The following is a 20,896-nucleotide window of genomic DNA, read 5'->3' on the forward strand; positions in this document are numbered from 1 at the left end:
ATTTGCCTGCACACTCCTGTGGCTTCTTGCAAGATATCCCCTCCCCTGCATAATGCTGCCCCATGCCCTTTTTCTTCCTCATGCATCAGCTCAAACAAGAGTAGGATCTAGCCTAGGACCTAATCCAAAAGAGCTTAATTTATGCCTCTCTTAATAAAGGAATGAAATCATGGAATAATGAAATAGCCTTCTGTTATAGAATATAATCTGTACGCTGTGTAGATAAATCTGACTGCCTACGGTACCAAAATTTGAAGGACAGTATATCCAGTTTCTCTCTTTCCTCATGCAGTACAGGACTTAATTGAATTTTCTTCATATCTTTGCAACAAACCTATGTACTAAACCCTGGAACTCAATTGCAGAAGACACAACAAACACTACTCCAAAACAACAGCTAGCTCTGATCCTTTTGATAAAGTCCTTAGAGATAGATGCATACACTGCCACAATAAATAATAAATATTTATCTGTGTCCTGTAGATGTTGCTAACAGGATAACACACCACTTCTCTTTGGCGTTCACACACATACCTCACTGTTCATGACCTCTGTATGTTGTGATGTACAATGCATCATACAATGTAAGAGGGGGAAGAGCCAGATAATAGTTATTGATTGTGCTGTGAAATGTGTGCATTGCATGCAGCAATGGTTGATTCTGAGCTAGATCCTATATTCTTAGTTCACCAGCCATTCTCATTAAACTCAAGGAAAGCAGGCCCTAAACTAGTCAGCATGACTCTGATGCTCAAAGGTATTTAGACCCTTAAGGCCTTGTCAATATTACAAATGCTTTGCCAGTATTGTATTGATACAGTTATATCAACAGAGCCTCCCTAGTGCAGACACAGGGTATGCCAACAGAAGGAGTTTCTCTGTCGGCATAGTAACACCACCTCCCCCTGTTGGCACAGCTGCGTCCGGGGGAGGGGGGGCTGAGATTGCTGGCATAGCTATGTTGCCTGGGGGGGAGGGCAGTGTTTTTCCCCCTGAGCAACATAGCTATACTGACAACATTTTGTAATGTAGATTTGGCCTCACTCCCATTTAAATCAGTGGAAGTAAAGCAACTAAATACTTCGGAGGATCTGGGCCTGTCTAAACAGCACATATGACTAAAGCCTGACTACAAATACTTTCTACCATACTTAAGGTTACAACTGTGAGCAACCCCACTGAAGAAATACATGTTCAGTAGTAAGTGCTTGCAGCAATGGGCCTAAATCTCTGAAAGCTTCCGACAACTGTGACACAATTCAGTAGCAAGAAATATTAACAGTACCAACCTGCAGCTCCTGACTCCTTGTCACAAAAGAAAAGCTCGGGAAAGGTCACAAAGAAAAGGGGTACCTGAATAATGCTAAAAACAATGAGAACAGAACCTCACCCCACCAGCCTCAAACTGTCTATTATAATTCTTCAAATTTGAAAACCATAAAAAATACCTTTTTACCCACCTGTTAGTGCAGGCAAACGGCAACTCAGGACCAAATCACCTCAAAGCACATTCATTCTTCTAAACTTATATCACATCATGAGGTTTATATTTGAAAATGTATTGTTTTATATATACTATAACTTCACTAACCTCCGTGATTTGCATTGTCTCTGTCATGAGATGTCTAAACCCTCGCCATGGAGAAGTGGGGAAAGGGTTAATCTCCATCTTTATAAAGGACAACTGTCACTCCCCCTATGTGAGCATGTAGGGGAGTAAAGAGACATTAGAAAGCCCGCTTCTTTTTCCCGTGTCGGATTATGCATATCTACATCATTCTGCAGAGCTGCTACTCTGCCTCCTGTACAGGCAGGCTGGGAATGGGTGGATCCTTGGCTCTACCCCCCAAGCTAGTGCATGGGCCAGTGCACAGTATGTATCTATCTATCTATCCAGCCATGGCTTTTGCATGGGCCAGGGCAGCTGAGCTGGCTCAGACAGAGAAATAATCTGTACAATCAGTATAATTTCCTTCCCTCCTGCAGCCAGGAAGGAACCACCAACTGGATTATGACTCTCTGGTTCTGCTCCTGCCTGGGACAGCACAACCGGTCGCTGTCCTTTGCTCTGGTCTTGCAGAGAAGCCACTATTTATATTTAGCCCTAAAACAGAGGTGGGCAAACTACAGCCCGCAGGACCGTCCTGCCCGGCCCTTGAGCTCCCGGCCGGGGAGGCTAGCCCCGGCCCCTCCCCCGCTGTCCCCTCTTCCCCACAGCCTCAGCTCACCGCACCGCTAGCGTGGGAGCGGGCTGCACTGCAGGGGCAGGGGAGAGCAGGAAGGGAGGCTCACCTGCAGCCACAGGGAAGCAGGCGGGCGGTGCGGGTGGTGGGAGCACGGCAAACGCGGGCGGAGGACTCAGGAGGAGCATCGGGTGGCTGCACAGCCACCCAGAGAGAAGCGGCGCTTTGAAGGGGAAACCGCCGCTTCTCTCTGGCTGCGCGGCTGCCCCGGCTCCTCCTGAGTCCTCCGCCCATATTCGCAGGGCCGCATTCTGAAAGGGGCTTTAGTGGGGGGGTTGTATAGGGAGTGGGGTCCCCGGGTGCCTGTCAGGGGGTGGGGGTGTGGATAGGGGGCAGGGCAGTCAGGGAGCAGGGGGGGTTGAATAGGGAGTGGGGTCCTGGGGGGGGCAGTTAGGGACAGGGGGTCCCAGGAGAGGATAGTCAGGGGACAAGGAGTAGGGGGGGGTTGGATGGGTCAGGGGTTCTGAGGGGGGCAGTCAGGGGTCGGGAAGTGGGAGGGGGCGGATAGGGTTAGAGTTTGGGGAGGCACAGCCTTCCCTACCTGGCCCTCCATACAGTTTTGGAACCCCGATGTGGCCCTCAGGCCAAAAAGTTTGCCCACCCCTGCCCTAAAACTTCAACTACTCTTGTAATGGAGCAGGAGTATTTAGTTATATGAGCAAACATCCCTAGGCACCCATTCTGGGGAGCCTTGAGAGGGCATAAGGAGGCCCACCCGCTGTCTGCCCCATTTGCCCCAGTGTGTGCATCATTGGGAGTATGACAGAAGCGTCAACACTGGATGGAGGGCTGACAAGTTGACACTGACAGTGGTTCTTTGTGAAAGCGTGTGGTGCCCAAAGCCCCTCTGCTCCGGCCAATGTTAGGCTGATCCAAGAGAAAAATGCACCTCACTTGTTTATCTCAGCAACTGCAGGTTAGTTTGAATTACTTGTGAAAAGAACGTACCAGTAGATGTACTGCAGCCTATTTCCTATGAACAATGAGGGCTTATTGGTAACATCACTTGCATTTTGGTATAATATCTTGAGTGATATATAGGGAGACACAAAGATATCTCTGTGAATTGAGAGGGCAGGTGTGTGATATATGGATTAGCAAGGCTCTTCTTTATCTTCAAATCAAAAGCATTTCAGTTAAGATAGCTCAATATACAGGGTAGGATTTGGACAAGTGTTCAGCATTGGCCCAACTCTGCTCCCATTTGTAATCAATGGGAGTTTTACCATTGCCTTCGATGGGAGCAGAGTTAGGCTAATGCTGAGCACTTTTGAAAAATCCCACCCTTAATTGCCAAGGGCCAGATTTCAATATCCTTTTTCCTTCAAAATACGAGTACTCAGTAGTCCTATTAAAGTTGATGGAACTACTCATGTAGTAAGCTGCCACTTCATGGAAGTAAGGATATCAGAATATGGCCCTAAATTGGTTGGAAACTTAGTCTGAGTAAAAAGAGTTTGTGCCTAGCACAATGGGGCCCCTGATCTGGTTGAGGTCTCTAGACACTACCTCAATAGAATTGTTAAATTAATGAAATAATAACAATACTTCAGACCTTTGCTTTTGTGAGTAGTGTCATAGACTTCAACAACACTATTCATGGACCATTCAGGACTGCTTGCATGAACAAGGGTTTGCAGGATTGGGCCTCAAGTTTGCAGAGACCTGAAAAGTTAACATCTGCCTCGTATATCAGGAGATTTATTGTATTTATTTAGATTTATAAATATGCTAAAAGGAAACTATCCATACACTCTACTCTCCCTTGACATTTAAAATACATTCTAAACACAGTGATTTTAAAAGCAACCCAGCACAAATCCGCTTCGCCATTGAACAATTCCCCACCCTTATGGTTAAAAGGACCTGATTTTCCTCTCATTCACATACTGCTGTAACAGTATAGCTTCACTGATTTCACTGGGGTCACTCCTAATTCACACTTGCGTAAAAGCTGAATTAGGCCAGCAGAGTACAAACAGAGTGTGGCTAAATTTAAGATTATACGCAAGATGCTGAGTAGTACCTTACCCTTGGAGTAGCTGCTTTGAAATCATGAGTCTTGAGCCTGACCCTTAGAGTTTTTTATTTGTTTTCGTTCTTTTTTAAATTAAACACTAAAAAATGAGTGCCAGATTCTGATCCTCTTGCTCATGTGGAATAATATTTTACTCCACAAGTAACATTATTGATGTAATCGAACTATCTGTGGAGTAAGGTACTACTCAAAATGAGAAAGGGGATCAGAAACTGGCCCTATCAAATAAAATCCCCACAGGTAGGGGATTTGTGGTGCTGTTAGCACTCAGGGCTGGTCTACACCACCGCGGTAAATCAATCTAATTTACGCAACTTCAGTTACATGAATAACGTAACTGAAGTCGACACTGTTAGATCCACTTACCGTGGTGGCTACACTGTGCTATGTGACTTCCCTTACGCGGCTCGGGGAGGTGGAGTACACAAATCATGCTCCCATCGATTTTGCGGGTCTTCACCAGACCCACTAAATCAACACTCGCTGCATCGATTGCAGCAGTGCTGATCTACTGGCAAGTGTAGACATACCCTCAGTTCTTTCATTTTTAAACTACATGTTTTCTTTTAAATGATTCCCAGGAGTTTTTGTTGTGTGTGGTGTCAGTGCTGTTGTACTTGTGATGTTTGTATAGTATGTTACCTGGAAGTGTTCAAGGCATTCCTCTTGACCAAGAATTTTCAAAATCATTTTTAAAATTAAGTACTGCTACAAACACGTATGCATTTAGTGCAGAGTATAGTATAAGCCTGACCCTAAGGATTCTAATGATAAAGCAGGTTTCAGAGTAGCAGCCGTGTTAGTCTGTATTCGCAAAAAGAAAAGGAGTACTAGTGGCACCTTAGAGACTAACCAATTTATTTAAGCTTTCGTGAGCTACATCCGATGAAGTGAGCTGTAGCTCACGAAAGCTTAAATAAATTGGTTAGTCTCTAAGGTGGCACTAGTACTCCTTTTCTTTTAATGATAAAGCAGTGCGCCATCTTTTGGTTACATCTACTATCACAACGATGACCAAAGGTTTATTTATTTTATTTACAGAAAACTATCCTATTTTAGGTCTTGTTGATACACAAACTTGTACCAGTTTAACTAAAAAGTCTCGTTTTAAAACCAATTAGTTAAACTGGTGAAACTTTTTAGTCTAGACAAGGCCCTAATGTTTTACAAAAAGTGTTGAGATGGCAAGTAGTCAATGAACCATCCCAGGTTGTTCACCGATGCATCTGGTCCTATCTGAGGCCCTGATCTGGCAAGCACGTAAGAACATGCACATAATAAATATATGCACATGAGTAGTCCCACTGACTTCAACTCACATGCACACAAAAATAGGCATATGCATAAGTGTTTGCAGAATTAGGGCCTAACTACATAAGTGCTGTGAATAACATATTACTGTATAAGAGTAAAACAAATGGAAATTATTTGCTTATATCTAAAACCCAAATTCAAATATATATTTGTCCAAACTCCTCCAAGAAGCTGGCATCCAGCCACATATTTTAAACAAAATACTATTTAATAAAACACACTAGCCCTGTTGTAAAGGAGATCTTGATGGGGAAAAGGACATTCCACCTAGGACTTCTGTCTCAGTTTCTGGTTCTCTGTACTGCACAAGGAATAGTGAAACAAGCAGAAATGCTATATGTTGCTAGTTTTTAGAGTTATCACTGGAAAATTAAAACCACCTACAGAAGTTAACTTTTTGGACAGTTGATAATGTCACATGGCAGCCAAACCTATTTCTGTAATTTTCAGCTCACTCAATCAGACAAAGAATGAAGAGGAGAAACATTCATCAAATTACACAGAAGGTTCCATCTGTTATCTTAAACCTTTGTTATCAAGTAACACAGAGGATATGCTGAAAAACACTTTGCAAACAGTTCTATTTTGCAGCTTCTTTTAAAATGTGTGTATATAAATTAGGTTTATATAGGAGGAGAGGGAAAAAAAGAATTAAAAGCTTCTTTGGGGCGAGATTACTTAGCACTATAGCAGCATACTAGTACTATGAGGGGACGGGCTACCACTGAGTTGAAATTGCAGTTTTCAGGTTGGATAGTATGTCTGCTTTGCTGATGTGATGAAGATCGTTTTGCTCTCTTATTAAAAGTTTTGTTCCTTCCCTAGAAAGGACTTTGCAAGCAGCCATGCCAGCCCAACAGAAGAAAGTCATATTTTGCATAGCTGGGGTGTTAAGCTTTGCTTGTGCTCTAGGCATTGCAGCAGCCATCGGAACTCAGTTATGGATCAAAGGAAAAATACTGTGCAAAACTGGAGCTCTGCTTGTCAACGCCTCAGGACCAGAACTGGAGAAGTTTATTGGTGAAATTCAGTATGGGCTTTTCTACGGGGAGCGTGTTAGACAATGTGGGCTAGGAGGGAGACCTTTTCGATTTTCATGTAAGTAACAATGACATTTGAGTTATTTAATACCTTAGTGCACACTACCATGATAATGAGTAGACAAATGCTGCAGCGTTCTTATTTACTTAAGAGTTTTAACAAGTGCAAAATATTCTAAGATTAAATGGTATTGTTTCTGAAGTGTGTCCATCTTAACATTTAAACTACCTTACTAATATTAGTTACAGTATTAGTGACAATTTCAATGCACCTCTCTTATGGTTTATTACAACAAATAGCTATTTCCCCCTAATTTTTTGTTACTTTGAAAGAATGATTTTGTTGTCTATTTATCTATTTTATGTTCTATTGTGAAATCAACAGCAGTAAGGTAACAGTAGCCTTATTAGAAAGACAGCGCAAAGCCTCATTTACTGCTTTTGAAGAACATAGCAGCAAAAGATAAAATCTGCTGCATTAATTGGGAAAACATACTGGGTTTATGCTAGTAGCTGTTCAATTAATTGACCTGCAAATTGAATTGGGTATCTGACAGATACAGAGTTTAATGGAAGGAGACGGTTAGAAATTGTTTTGATTTACATGCAATATTCATAACCTGTTCATCTTCAAGGATAAAAAGATTAATACATTGATCAAGTGAACATACAGTTTATATATAGCAACATATTAAATGGATAATAACAAATGGATCTTTGTTTTATGTATGTATCTTACAATATGCCACATGAAATTATTATTACAAAAGACAATTTGGAAGCAGTCTTCTGAAACAGTAATGGTAAATTGCTTGCATCAATCATCTGTGGTGGTGTAAGGTTACCAGATTACGCATCAGAAAAGATTTACTATGTACTATTTTTGCAGAGGTAGCAGACCAAATTCATTTAGTTTACTGTTAAACTTTGATATGTCTAAATTCCATAACGGGTCTATTTATGACAGTTCTCTTTATTACTTTCCTGGCTGTCACACTATGCTGATGTTCTACCCTGCAGGTTACAGTCTGGGATGAATTTTCAGAGCAGTCTACTAAATCCCAAGGAATTAGATTTCATCTGTAGATATTATTATGAACTGCAAATGATAATGCAGATAGCACAACAGAGCACTGACTGGATTTAGTTCATGTTCATTAAGATAATGGAGTTGTTAAGACTGGTTAAGGAGAAAGCTGGGAATCACATGATTAGCGGGGGGAGTGGGGAGGTTGTCTCCCCAGCAGCTTGGGAATGTGTGAAGCACTAATGAGTTTTGGCAAAAGTTCCAGCAGAGAGCCTGATTCTGCAATGCTTACACTGAGCAGAATTTACTTAGACAAGTAGTTCTACTGACTTTCACTCAAATAGGGACTACTCAGCATGAGTAAGTGTTGCAGAATTCAGAGTAACAGCCGTGTTAGTCTGTATTCGCAAAAAGAAAAGGAGTACTTGTGGCACCTTAGAGACTAACCAATTTATTTGAGCATAAGCTTTCGTGAGCTACAGCTCACTTCATCGGATGCATACTGTGGAAAGTACAGACGATCTTTTTATACACACAAAGCATGAAAAAATGGGTGTTTACCACTATAAAAGGTTTTCTCTCCCCCCACCCCACTCTCCTGCTAGATAAGCTATTACCAGCAGGAGAGTGGGGTGGGGGGAGAGAAAACCTTTTATAGTGGTAAACACCCATTTTTTCATGCTTTGTGTCTATAAAAAGATCGTCTGTACTTTCCACAGTATGCATCCGATGAAGTGAGCTGTAGCTCACGAAAGCTTATGCTCAAATAAATTGGTTAGTCTCTAAGGTGCCACAAGTACTCCTTTTCTGGTTGCAGAATTGGGCCCTGAGTTATTAGAACACTTGCATTGTCCTCATATTGTAAAGTAAAATGGTTATAATGCATTTTCCTAGCCTAAGATGGCTGGGTTCATGGAACTAGTCATTACCAAAATGATTTACTAGTCTGTTCTGAATTGGTCACTTCTAATCTGATATCACTTCTGCTTCTATATAAAGAGAAATTATGAATGTGCTCTTAATAGGTTTGTAATGATTTATAATAATAATAATACATCAAAGGATCTGAAAGTGCTTTATTAAAGTGGAGTTTAGAGCTGGGAAAATACTGCAACAAATTTTCCATGAATAGCTACTCCCATTTTAAATGAATTTGCTCCCTTGTCATACTTGCACTCTTTGGGTTTGTCTTCCCCGCAAAAAAAAATAAACAAATAAAGGGGTTTTCTTAATTCACATTAGCTAACATGAGTTAAAATAGCACTGAAGATGCACAAACTTGTTTTTTAACTTAGGTTTGCAGCTCGCGTTCAACCCCTGACTCCCCTACAGGCTTTAACTCAAGCTGCTAGCTCAAATTAAAAACCGAATTGCTGTGTCTTTACTGCTATTTTAACCTGAGTTAGCTATCTTGGGTTAGCTAATGTGAGTTAAGAACTCACCTTTTTATTTTGCACTGGAGATATACCCTTTGGATGAGCTTTCTGGGACCATTCATCCAAACGAGCTTTACTGTCACAAATGTTCACCAAATATTAATTTCAAAGTGGCATTCACCAGAATGTTGTGCTTCACACCTACAAGTAACTGCACCCAGAAGTGCATGCATGCACATCCAATAGATGAACAGAAACAATACTAGGTGAGGTATCTAGCTAATCACAGCTAAACATACTAAACACAGTGTGGAATGTTAAAAATTGAGCACTAGATAATCCATCCACAGTGAAGTATGTGATCATTCCACATGGGAAAATATTCTTTCAAAATTCATCAAATACATTCGAGTAATGAATAAATATGAGGAAATTGCGATGTTTGCACATATTTCACAAGCAAAAAAGAGGCTGTGTTAAGAATAATACAAGAAACTCTAGCAAATATTATCATCCTAATTTTACAGATGGAGAAAATGAGGTACAAAGAGATTAAGGCCCTGATTCAGGAATGCACCCATTTTCCTGAGGAAGGGCCCTTAACTATGTACTTAAAGTTTAAGCATATGTATCACTGCTTTCCTGAACAGGGGTCTAAGTGACTTGTTCAAGAGCATAAAACAAATCAGTAGAGTCAGGCCTCCTAGCTCTCATTTCCCTAAGTCCGGGGTGGCCAACCTGTGGCTCAGAAGTTAATATGCGGCTCCTTGTATAGGCACCGATTCCAGGGCTGGAGCTACAGTCGCCAACTTTCCACTATGCTGGGGGGTGCTCACTGCTCAACCCCTGGCTCTGCCAAAGGTCCTGCCCCCACTCCACCCCTTCCCACCCCCTCCCCTGAGCCTCCCATGCCCTCACCCCTCCCTCCTTCCCCCCAGAGCCTCCTGCGTGCCACGAAGCAGCTGATCGGGAGGTGCAGGGGAGAGAGGGGGAGGTGCTGATTGGGGGGACTGCCGGTGGGAGGAAGGCGTTGGGAGCGGGGAGGGGGAACTAATGGGGGGCTGCTGACGTATTACTGTGGCTCTTTGGCAATGTACATTGGCAAATTCTGGCTCCTTCTCAGGCTCAGGTTGGCCACCCCTGCCCTAAGTGAACCACTAGTGTATGTTGCCTTCCTTTTATCTAAATTAAATATGTGGCATTGCATTGTTATTTGAATAGATTTTCCCCTTGTATTACAAGCCCATTGTAAATCCTACTTACATGCCCAGGAATATTTCATTGTAGCGTCCTCAGAAGAGACTACCAGGAAGTGATTACTGGCCCTAGTATACATCTGAAACTGTAGAATCCCACGAGGATGACCTGCTGCAACTAGGTTACAGCATAAATCTTATAAACACACCCTTTTGGAAAATCAGTCACTAAAGCATTTTTGTCTTTTGTGAACTTTCACAGAGAGTGGATGATGGAGGAGTTAATGTTCCCTTTACAAATAACTCAGACTATTTTTTATTTAGCTGAAAGAGCAAATGCATGTGATTTTTGTGTTTATATATGATAAGGCAGCTTAATATCTGCATCTAAGGAAGGATTTCAGCTGCACAGAGCCCAATTACTCAGAGACAGTTGACATTCTCCATATCTGTGGGAATACACACAACGTCTACACAAATTCTTTCTAGAAGTCATTATAAATGTCTCAGGAAGTAGTACGATATATGTGTCCACAGTTTAATGAACTGAAGTACACTGTAACACATCTGAGAAGAAACAGTCTGGAAAATAGGTTAAATGATTTAGTTCTATGTTTGTTCCCATTAAATGTTCCCTACTGACCACTATCTCTCTTTTAATTGTAAAATGAATTTGGTCTGCCAGCAAACTCCGTCAGGCTGGGAAAAGACTTCTGCTTCATTTACTCTGGCTGATTCTCATCAGTTTCTGGGTCGGCAGTTCATTTTCTAAAGGTCATTGGCATTCACACCTAGCACACAAATTCATTCATTATAATGAAGAAATGTTTTTCTTTCAAAACAACATCTCTGCTGAATTTAATTTTTCCTGATATGTCACCTATACAATTTTAAAATTCTAGACGTAGCTGTCAAGGGTAACAGCCAATACAATGTAGTTGTATGTTTACTTAAAATAAAGATTGATCTTATTAAGTTTGCCGTATTATACTTTATCCCAAAACATTCACTAGTGCTGAAAGATTTAATTCTGGAGAACCTTATTTGTGATAGAATGTGTGATATACCCTTTTAGAAAGTCGACATGAACTAAAGATTTTGTTTTCCCTAGTTTATGGCTAACTTAATTGGCATAGTGCTAAAATGTATACCATTTCCACTGATACTACTGTAAGTACTATTAGTAAGTACTATTTTGGGTAAGAAAGTAAATGTGTAATATAAAGAATAAATGAAGGGCCTGATTTTCAGAACTATGCATGCACAGTCCCAGTCACTGCACATGAAACCTGGATATTCAGATGTGCAAATGTCTAGTTACCAGTAGTTAGTGGCTCGCAGCAGAAATAGCATTTGCAAATACCTGATTTATACATGCAATTGTGGTAAATGTTCTTGCAAATTCGGCATGCAATCCTGTACATAGTTTTGGGCATGCACACACATTTTGAAAACCAGACCCTAAATAGTAAGGAATGAATTGTAACTGTAGTCTGATGTCTTGAAAGTAGAAAAGGCTTGGTTCCTGCCTGGTGGTGGTGGCAGCATTACCAGAGGGGTTGTTTGTTGCTGATGAACAGCAGTTCTGTAACTACGCTACAAAGGCTATAAGTGTTTGAATTGAATTTTATTTACATGGCTAGTTTTAAATGCAAAGTTCTTGGTGAGTGCTAGAAATATATGAACTGGTATTTGAGGAATTCCTGTGTTAATAACTCTGACTTTATGAGATTTGATTCTGCAATTGGACATGTTTCATCACAAGATAAGAGAAACATGGATGAGATTGTACCCCTCAGGGACTATCAAGGCAAAACCATAATTACATAATGCCTTTGTCCATCAACACCGGTCAAGACAAGCAGAGTTTAACAGATCTTTTGAATAGTGCTTTAAAGCATTCTTCTCACATTGGGCTGAGAGAGGGTAATGGGCAAGGAGAACGGAATTTGAATGCCTGGACTCGCTGTAGTGCACCCTTATATTTTTAGACAATATTAAAGATTACATTTAGCAAAGCTCCTAGCAAATTTTACAAATGTTTGCTTAAATATAATTAATTTGCTGTTAATTTCATCATGACTATAAATGTTACATTACCTGCTTTTTTATGCTTACTGCGTTGCCGGCTACAAAAGTGTTTGCTGGTAAACATTTTACAAGGTAGATTAATTTATGTGAGGCTCCTACTTAGCTCTTTCTCAGCATGTTATAATCAAACTGCCTTGCTGTGAGGAGTTATTACCCCCAGTTTAATCATGCCCCTGTGGATCGGCAGCAGTTAAGTTTGTTCTATGGTTAGTTCTAAAATATTTGTTGTCACCGAACACATAAATGATTTAAAATTACTTACAGAAAATCTGATTCACTATCCACCCTGACCTATGTAGGTATGGTCATAATTTGAACTAACAGCTAAAACCTAATACAAAAGATGCCAAAACCATTTATAATTCCTAACATTGTATTTGATACTGTGTCTGATAAAATATGCCTTGTTTTTAGCTAAGCCTCAACATAGTTTCCAGTTTTGCAGGCACAGTTTTTATCCTTCAGTAATAATTAAGTATGGGTGCAAAACTGCAGGCATAATAATGTGCATGTTTATACCCATTAGATGGGTAACTGCTTGCTTTGTAGATGCCTTTAGGTAGTCAGGACAAAGAGCACGATTGCACATGCAACAAATTGTAGCCAAAATATTGAGGCCATTTTTAAAAAATATAGACTTACAAGTTAGTGCTGATTAATGAGTTATTACATACAGAGTACTGTGCTTTGTAACAAGTAGCAAAGCAACAACCCACAAGAGGATGCCATCTGACCAAACTGATTGAGTTAGAGGTGTAAAACCAGCATGAGTCAGAGCAGGAAAAGGCCCACAATATCTATACATCTTATTTGGCCACTAGTTCCTTCTTCCTTTATTTTGACATCCCATTTTTTAAAATTAAGGCTTCACTGTTTTCTTTTACTTCTCCTTTAATTGCCTCTCTCTTTTACATGCAGAATTATGTTTTCAGACACAAAACGTTCCATTAAATGTTTTACTTAAAGAAACTCAGGGGAAGTGTTCTGATCTTATAAAATACCCTTGACCTTTGTCCGTTCCTAGCTTCAGCAGGCCATTTGGAGAATTTAGGAAGGGAAATTCTCTAATGTAAACCTAGCGCATTTGTTCCAGTTCATTGTTATAGTCCATAAACGAAAAAGGAAATACCAATTTTGAGGAGGATTCAGGAACCTTGATAACAGCAAAGGTAACGTTATTACCCTCACACTTTCATAGAGCTCAGTCTTCCTTTTTCCTCTTTCTTCTCTTCCTCCCCAATGCATCCTGGGAATTGTAGTTCCTGGTTTCAAGGCTATGGGAACAATTAGGAACAACTTACAAACACAAACTGGGGTAGCTATTTGCATCTAGGTAGATAGAACTCAGCCTTCCCCTTAATAATAACCATTGTAAAACTTTTAACAGTCTTTTCCAAACCATGATTTGAGTCTGCTAGCAAAGTCTTCCAATCTTTGTTTCACACTTCTCCTAATACCTGGAAAGGCAGGAACAAAACTAAGCAGTGGAGCAATTCTTACTACTATAGATTGTCCATCATTATTATTGGTGTCATTGATGTTCTCTGGTCCAAGGTGGAGAATTAGCACTCTATTCTTCAGCTGCTGGCTGATGAGCTGTAGACAATCTATTAATACAGCAGAATCCCCTGGATTTCTGCTATCTTGAATGTCCTTTTTGACTCTGTATGGCAGCTTCACACAATCTACAATTTGAAACTTGTGAGATTTAGCACCTTTTTTATGATCTACATACTGTCTGTATTTCTGCTGTTTATTCTTAACACGTTCACAAATAGTTTCATTGGAAGGTTTAATTGAAAAAGGAGAATGTGAGCCCTTGACCAGTAGTAAGTTGTGTATTGGATCACTCAACAGTTCAAAGGTTGATACTCTTGTTGTTGAGTGGTCCTGTAAGCAAACAGTGTTTCAAGTAAAGCTTGCAAACTGATAAGTTGCAAACATTCTTTCACCAGTCTGTTCGTTCTCTCAACTAGACCATTAGCTCTAGGATGGTATAAACAAACAGTTTTGTGTTTGATACTATTGCTAGTGAGGGAGTGTTGCATTTCAACAGAGGTCAATTGCATTCCATTGTCAGACACCAATTCCTTGGGAAATCTTTCTTGGGAGAAGACTGATGACATGACCTTAATCACTCTTTAAGTGGTAACCATTCCAGTGAATCTATCTTCTGGACACTTTGAATGAATCTACCAATGTTATGGCAAACCTTTGCATAACAGGCTGATCCTCAAATGGTCCTGTTATGTTGAGAGCCATATTCTCCCATGGACAGCTTGGATAGTCAACTATTGTGAGAGGATGCTGAAGGTTTTCTGTGACTTACCTCTACTAACATAAGCCATGCAATTCTTGATTATTTCCTCAACTTGCTTGTCCATCCCTGGCCACGAGAAGGCTTGTCACAGTTGTCTTTTGGTTAGACTCATCCCCAGATATCCTTCATGTGCCATGTGAATCAATCATACTCAGAAGTGTAGGCACAAGACAGTCAATTCTCAAAATCCATTCATTTACACAAGGGACAGCTCATGTGATATGTGTCTATATGGTTGCAAGTGTTCTGGTGTCATTGTCTTGTAAGGTCATCTGTTGAGAATGTAAGTCTTTAGGTCCTGAAGTACATTGTTTTCTCTCATGACTGTTGCCCACTCTCAGAATGCGATCACTCCTTGGGTTGTGGCAGATATTTGGGCAATGACAATCTCTTCATTATCTTTCTCTATTTAAACTCATGATAAGGTATGGGCAGGTGAGACAGACAGACAATCTACAGTGGTATTCTTGGCACCTGGAAGATATACTGTCTGGAAATCAAAGTCCATTTGTTTGGTGGCCCATTTGGCAATTCTTGGTGTTGCTCACCCACAACCTCACATGCTGAATAAAGTTTAAAGTTTGTGATCAGATCTTAAAGATAAATCTCCTATCCCACAGGTAGTTTCTGAAGTGACTTATTGCCCAGAAATGTACCAGAGCTTCTTTCTCAGTGACAGACTAGGATTTTTCTGGATCAGTCAAGGCTCTGGAGGTGAATGCAATAGTGACTTCTTGTCCATTTTTTAGCTGAATCAAGACTGTACTCACAAGCGTCTGTTATGAAATTGTTTGTATCTCAGAAATAAAAGGGCTAAGAGGCAGATTGGTAGAAATTGTATGTTTTATCTTATTAAAGCTGATCTTGCATGCTTCATCCCATTCAAACTTTACATCATTTTTAGGAGATGATGCAAAGGGGTCTACTTTCATAGCAAATTGCTATACAAACTTTTAATAGTATTCACAGTCCCAAGAAGGATCAAAGTTTCCCTTGTTGTCAGGCTCTAGTGCATCACAAATGGCTTTCACTTGGTCTGGGTTGTATGCTATTCTTACATATTGTATGTCCTAGATATGTCACTGAATTGGTACAGAATTGACATTTCTTCTTGCTGGTGGTAAGTCCACATCATGAGGCACTTAGATACATTTACATTTATGTTTCTCTGAGGTTCTTTTATGCTCATTGCCAGTTCGTTTTCTACCTGAACCCCTTTGAGGAAGGCTCGAGAAGCTTGATAACAGCAAACGTAAGGTTTATTCCCCTCACTCTTTCACAAAGCTCACATTCTTCCTATCTTTCTTCTCCTCCACCTCCTTCTTCTTCCTCCCCCAGTGCATCCTGGGAATTGTAGTTCCTGGACTCAAAACTATAGGAACTATCTAGGAACAAACTTACAAACACAAACTGCGGTAGCTATCTGCACCTACATCAATCAAGTTATGGGACACCCTTAACCATAAATAAGTGCCCACACAATACATTTCCATTATCAATGACAGACTGTGCATTTTCAATGGGAAGTCCTTTCTGTCTCCAACAGATAAGGAAGTACACTACACAATACAATGCATTAATCTCCCCTACAGTATAAATCAAACCCTTAATTACAACTGAAAAAGCTGGTGGAGAGTTAATCATTAAATTTCTTTAGATTTATAAAAGCTCCAATAGGCGCCCATCAAATAAATTAAAGAACACAATATCAATAATGATACAGTGTAAAGGTACTCCTGATCTCAACCTAAGACCCTCAGCAAATAAAGTGAGAATAATAAAAATCCAAAGTCCTCCAAACAAAACTCTGAATTAATTCCATACATTTGCTACAGCTACATAAATGACCAGAACAATCCAGTGTCCAGCACTTTTTTGTTACTTATAGAAGACTATGGACCAGAGTTAACAGTGATGTCAATAAAAACAACAAGGAGTCCAGTGGCACCTTAAAGACTAACAGATTTATTTGGGCATAAGCATTCGTGGGCTAGAACCCACTTCATCCCACGAAAGCTTATGCCCAAATAAATCTGTTAGTCTTTAAGGTGCCACCGGACTCCTTGTTGTTTTTGTGGATACAGACTAACACAGCTACCCCTGATACTTGACACCATGTTAGGTGATGTCAGTGTAACCTACATAAGGTGTAACTTGGTCAGAAAATTGATTTAAGTGGGTTTAAGCAAAATACAATAAATTGCAACAATTTAGCATTCAGTAAGTGTGTCAACCAAGTGTAACTTACACCAGTTTGGGATTTGGTGGGGACAAAATTTGTCCTTGTATAATCATGTGACACTCTGAAACCTATTAGTTGAAACCCACTACGCCAGTGTGGAATTTTGCCCTAGAAAATTAATGGGAAGGTTCCCTATAAATTAAGTGAGGTGAGAGCTGTATTTTCTTACACCATTTTCTTGCTGCATTCTCCCCCCCCGCCCCCCGCCACCCCTCCACCGCCCTTCTCCCCACCAGCTTGGTGTGCAAGTTACACTCTTTATCACCACCATTGGACCTGGTTTTCCACTCTCTTGCACCTTGTGTCATTATTTAGACCTATGCAACCTGGATCTGATTTACCACTGCATTCTTCCTGTTTTATGACAGGCTAACTTAACTGAGATTAAAAACTTAATGTCAAATGGGTGCCAGTTACATTACTTTGCAACTTACATGCAGCAGGATCTGTTTCTTGACCAACTTATGCCCAACATATAATTTGCACCACTATTTACATCAGTACTGAATTTGGCCCAGAGACTTCCAGGGTGTTGTAATGTTGTACTCTAGTCTGCATTTTATATCGTCCCTAGGCACTGTGTAACAGAAGGAATACTTACAGATGTTGAAGCACTTTAGTTTGTTCTAATACCATTTGGGAGTAGGGGTGAACATTTAGTATGCTGATTCAGGGCATATTTTTAGCATTTAAAAATTCAAATCTGTGGAATTTACATTCTTTAAAAGCTCAACACAATAAGGCTGGCTCAGATAGAATGCTCTTAAAAGCTTGGACATCACAAGGTAAGGTTTTGAGTTACTCTCTGGCACAGAAAGGGCAGTAATTATTAATACATTAGGTAGATGTGATCTAAAAGGTGAGATGAGGTTTCCCACAAAGCTAGTCTCTCTCTTTTGGCCAATTTGCACTTCTGAATTCCACAATGTGCTTCTCTTTAAACATCCTTACAAATCTGTTTATAATTAAATCTGCTTACTTCATTTTCCTCTTTCACTGAGTTCTGAGGAGCACAATTTAAAACAATTAGCACAGAGCAGCACAAAATCCCTGCTCAGATTTTTAAAATGATAATTTTGTCTAATGTTTGTAGTAATTTTTTGTTCTATTTTGTTTTTAGTTTTTCCAGATTTGCTCAAAATTATCCCTGCAAGTATCCATGTAAGTGTCATTCTCTTCTGTACAGTACTGATAGTCTTTACTCTGGTGGGAACAGGTTTCTTCATGTACAATGCATTTGGCAATCCCTATGAAACTCTGCATGGTCCAGTAGGGTTATATCTTTGGAGCTTCATTTCATGTAAGTACTTTAGTATAGCTCTGCATTTAAATTAGTCACTTATTCATATTTAATGACTTAAGATAAGTGATCTATTTAATAAAACATGATACTGTCCTGAGAACTGTCGCTGCATTGAATCTGAACCTGAAAACTATAGCTGGGTGGAGAAAGATATTCTATTTTGGAGGATTGTGCTATTTTAAAATTTGGTGCAGTTCTGATTCTGAACAAACCCCAAAACTTCAAAATTCTCCATAACAGGGTAGGAAGCATGGCCACTAGTTAGTCTGCAGCCACAGACCTTGGAAGCCTGGGTTCCCCAGCACCCTACCAGACAGGTCCCAGAGAGCCAGGCAGGCAAACTGGCTGGATTCTAGGTAGGGTTTCAAAACTTGCCTGGCAAGCAAGGTTCCATTTGTCAGATTCAAACCATCTCCACAGAACGTTTTGTTTTTGATGGATCAGCAAATTCTAAAACCAAAAAAAATTTTTTTTTTTTATTTGTTGGGGAACCCACCTGGGAATCCTTGGGCTTGACTCTCCCATTCGTTCCCTTGATGTCAGTGGAATTTCACTGGTGTAACTGTGGGGAGAAAAGGGCTCTGTATTAGTACCTTATTAGAAAGAACAATAGGCCTGATTCTTATCTCAACACCACTGACTTCACTGGGATTACTCCTGATTGACATCAGCGCGAGATCAAAATCAGGCTCAGGGGCCTTTCTTTGCAAGAGGCAGATTCATTGCCAACATTTCACACTTTGTAAGGGTTGCAACTGGAAAGCATCCTATTTGAAGACGCCCATTAGGGACAGGAAATCTACTGCCACTTGCAGTAAAAAGAATGAGGCATATTAGACTTTTAACTAGAGTAAATTTTTACTATTAGTTTAGCTGGAGAGAAAAATTGTGCTAAGGGATGTTGCTCATTAAGATCCTGATCAGCAAAGTATTTAAGTACATACTTACCTTTAAGCACCTGGGCAGTCCCATTAACATCAATTGGATTATTAATATGCTGAATAGTCAAGTTAAGCACTTGCATATGTGCTTTGCTGGACTGAGGCCTTACACTAGACATAACACTTGGTATGGTTGGCTATTTAGGTCCTGATCCAAAATTCACTGGAGTCGATGGAAAGAATCCCATTGACTTCGATGGCCATTGGATCAGGTCCTGAAAAAGAAGCTCCTTGGAAGGAGTCAGTTAAGTGACCATAAAATATATATTCAAATGTAATGAAAATGACATTTTACTTTTTGGTTATTATGTCGCTCATAAAGATTTGTTGTTAGGAAATTCTCAGAGCAGTGATGTTTCTTGTTCTATTTCAGGTTCTTGCAGTTGTCTCATCATGATACTATTTTCTTCAGAAGTGAAAATTCACCACCTCTCTGAGAAAATTGCAAATTACAAAGAGGGAAGTTTCATCTTTAAAACTCACAATGAACAATTTCAGGATTCATTCTGGATCATCCTGGTTTGCTTCTTGGTGCACTTCCTGAATGTTGTGCTAATACGGCTTGCTGGATTTGAATTTCCTTTTTCAAAATCTAAAGAGTCAGACACAACAACTACTGGAGCAGCTGATCTCATGTACTAGCCTGATATCAATTTTTAATAACATTTCAAGCAAAAAGGTTAATCTCAGACACTTTCAACAATGACCAAATCTATCTGGTTTTACATGATTAATTTGAAAGACTTTAAAATCAAGAAGAAATCTAAAATAAATGTCAACACAGTAAATACAATAAAGGCATAGTATTCATGGTCCTCATTAGGACTAGCTCAACATATCCTTACTCCCATCGCGTAGTACCTTATCATGACAGCAGTCCCATTTGTTTCAATGGGATTATGAAAGAAATAAGATATAACAGTGAACTGGACCCTATGTACTTTAATAAAGGAGGAAAGCAAACATTTCCACCAGCAGTACAGCATTTGCCTATATCTGTAAAGGTAGTGGTGTATTGGAATGACTACTACTAATGTTTTATGCATCAAGACTGGACTAAGAATTCCACTCCGGCCAACAAATGAAAAGTGGTGAGTGCACCAGAAAGCGGCAAACACCAAATGAAAGAAAACAGAATGTATTGTTGCAGCTTAAGTAACAAATTTAGGGCCCATACCTGCAAAACAAGGTGATGAATTCTCTCTCTCAAGTACAATGACCATGAGTAATGTTCAAAACCATGCTGGGGGGCAGGGGCGGTTATTCCAAACAGAAGGGGGGAGGGGGGAGAAATCTACAGAATATGTAACCGTCCAGTGGGAGTTGGGTATTCAGCACCTCCCAGGCTTGCTGAGTACCTTGCACTATTGAGTCCATAAAAGAGAGACTTTCCTATAACCTTATCTATTATATGCCTCCATCCCTCCTAAACTGCTCAGAAAAAAGGTCTCCTTCTGCCTCCTGTTTCCTCATGTGTTGTCTGCTGCCCCCACTTAAAAAAATAAAAGAGAGGTTAACCAGACAGAGGATTTTTGCAATACAAGAGTTTGAACAGCAGGAGATTTTTTTTTAATTAGTTAGTACAGAAGCTCCATTTTTTTAAAAACTCATTTGTTCGCAGTGGTGCAGGTAAACAACATTAGAGGAAGATAGCGGACAACTTAAACCCACACATATTTCACAGGTACCACATCTACCATGGTACTGACAATCCCAGAAGACCATAGAGGGAAGAAATAGAAAGTAAAACCTGTTGCTTGGTTGG

At 40.1% G+C, this 20,896-nt stretch overlaps 1 protein-coding gene and 1 long non-coding RNA gene across 4 annotated transcripts in view; one reads left to right on the top strand and one right to left on the bottom strand.

Annotated features, from left to right (window-relative positions):
• The first annotated feature begins 6,440 nt into the window (after positions 1–6,440).
• CLRN1 (clarin 1) lies at positions 6,441–20,298 on the top strand. Of its 2 annotated transcripts, none has more exons than XM_074963771.1 (3): positions 6,441–6,693; positions 18,008–18,187; positions 19,505–20,298. In XM_074963771.1, exons 1-3 carry the CDS (start codon positions 6,441–6,443, stop codon positions 19,771–19,773), a joined length of 702 nt encoding a protein of 233 aa, XP_074819872.1. In that variant the 3' UTR covers positions 19,774–20,298. The 2 variants fall into 2 exon arrangements, with proteins under 2 accessions (XP_074819872.1, XP_074819873.1); XM_074963772.1 differs by having other exon boundaries at positions 18,008–18,048; positions 19,505–19,668.
• LOC141993922 (uncharacterized) overlaps positions 13,541–20,896 on the bottom strand; it is a 63,790-nt gene continuing 56,434 nt past the window's right edge. The window contains exons 2-3 of one of the 2 annotated variants that reach the window (XR_012640967.1): positions 18,687–18,752; positions 13,541–13,599 (exon numbers count right to left, since the gene is read on the bottom strand). This is a non-coding gene — a long non-coding RNA (uncharacterized LOC141993922). The remainder of the gene's footprint in view (positions 13,600–18,686; positions 18,753–20,896) is intronic. The other variant, XR_012640968.1, reaches the window with a different exon arrangement.

This window comes from Natator depressus, chromosome 9 (genome assembly GCF_965152275.1).
Source record: "Natator depressus isolate rNatDep1 chromosome 9, rNatDep2.hap1, whole genome shotgun sequence".
In the NCBI taxonomy this organism is placed as follows: domain Eukaryota; kingdom Metazoa; phylum Chordata; order Testudines; family Cheloniidae; genus Natator; species Natator depressus.

Coding starts and splice junctions, on each gene's coding strand:
- CLRN1 (XM_074963771.1), top strand. CDS start 6,441: ATGCCAGCCCAACAGAAGAAAGTCATATTTTGCATAGCTGGGGTGTTA. Junction 6,694..18,007: donor GAGACCTTTTCGATTTTCAT/GTAAGTAACAAT, acceptor TTTTGTTTTTAG/TTTTTCCAGATTTGCTCAAA. Junction 18,188..19,504: donor TCTTTGGAGCTTCATTTCAT/GTAAGTACTTTA, acceptor GTTCTATTTCAG/GTTCTTGCAGTTGTCTCATC.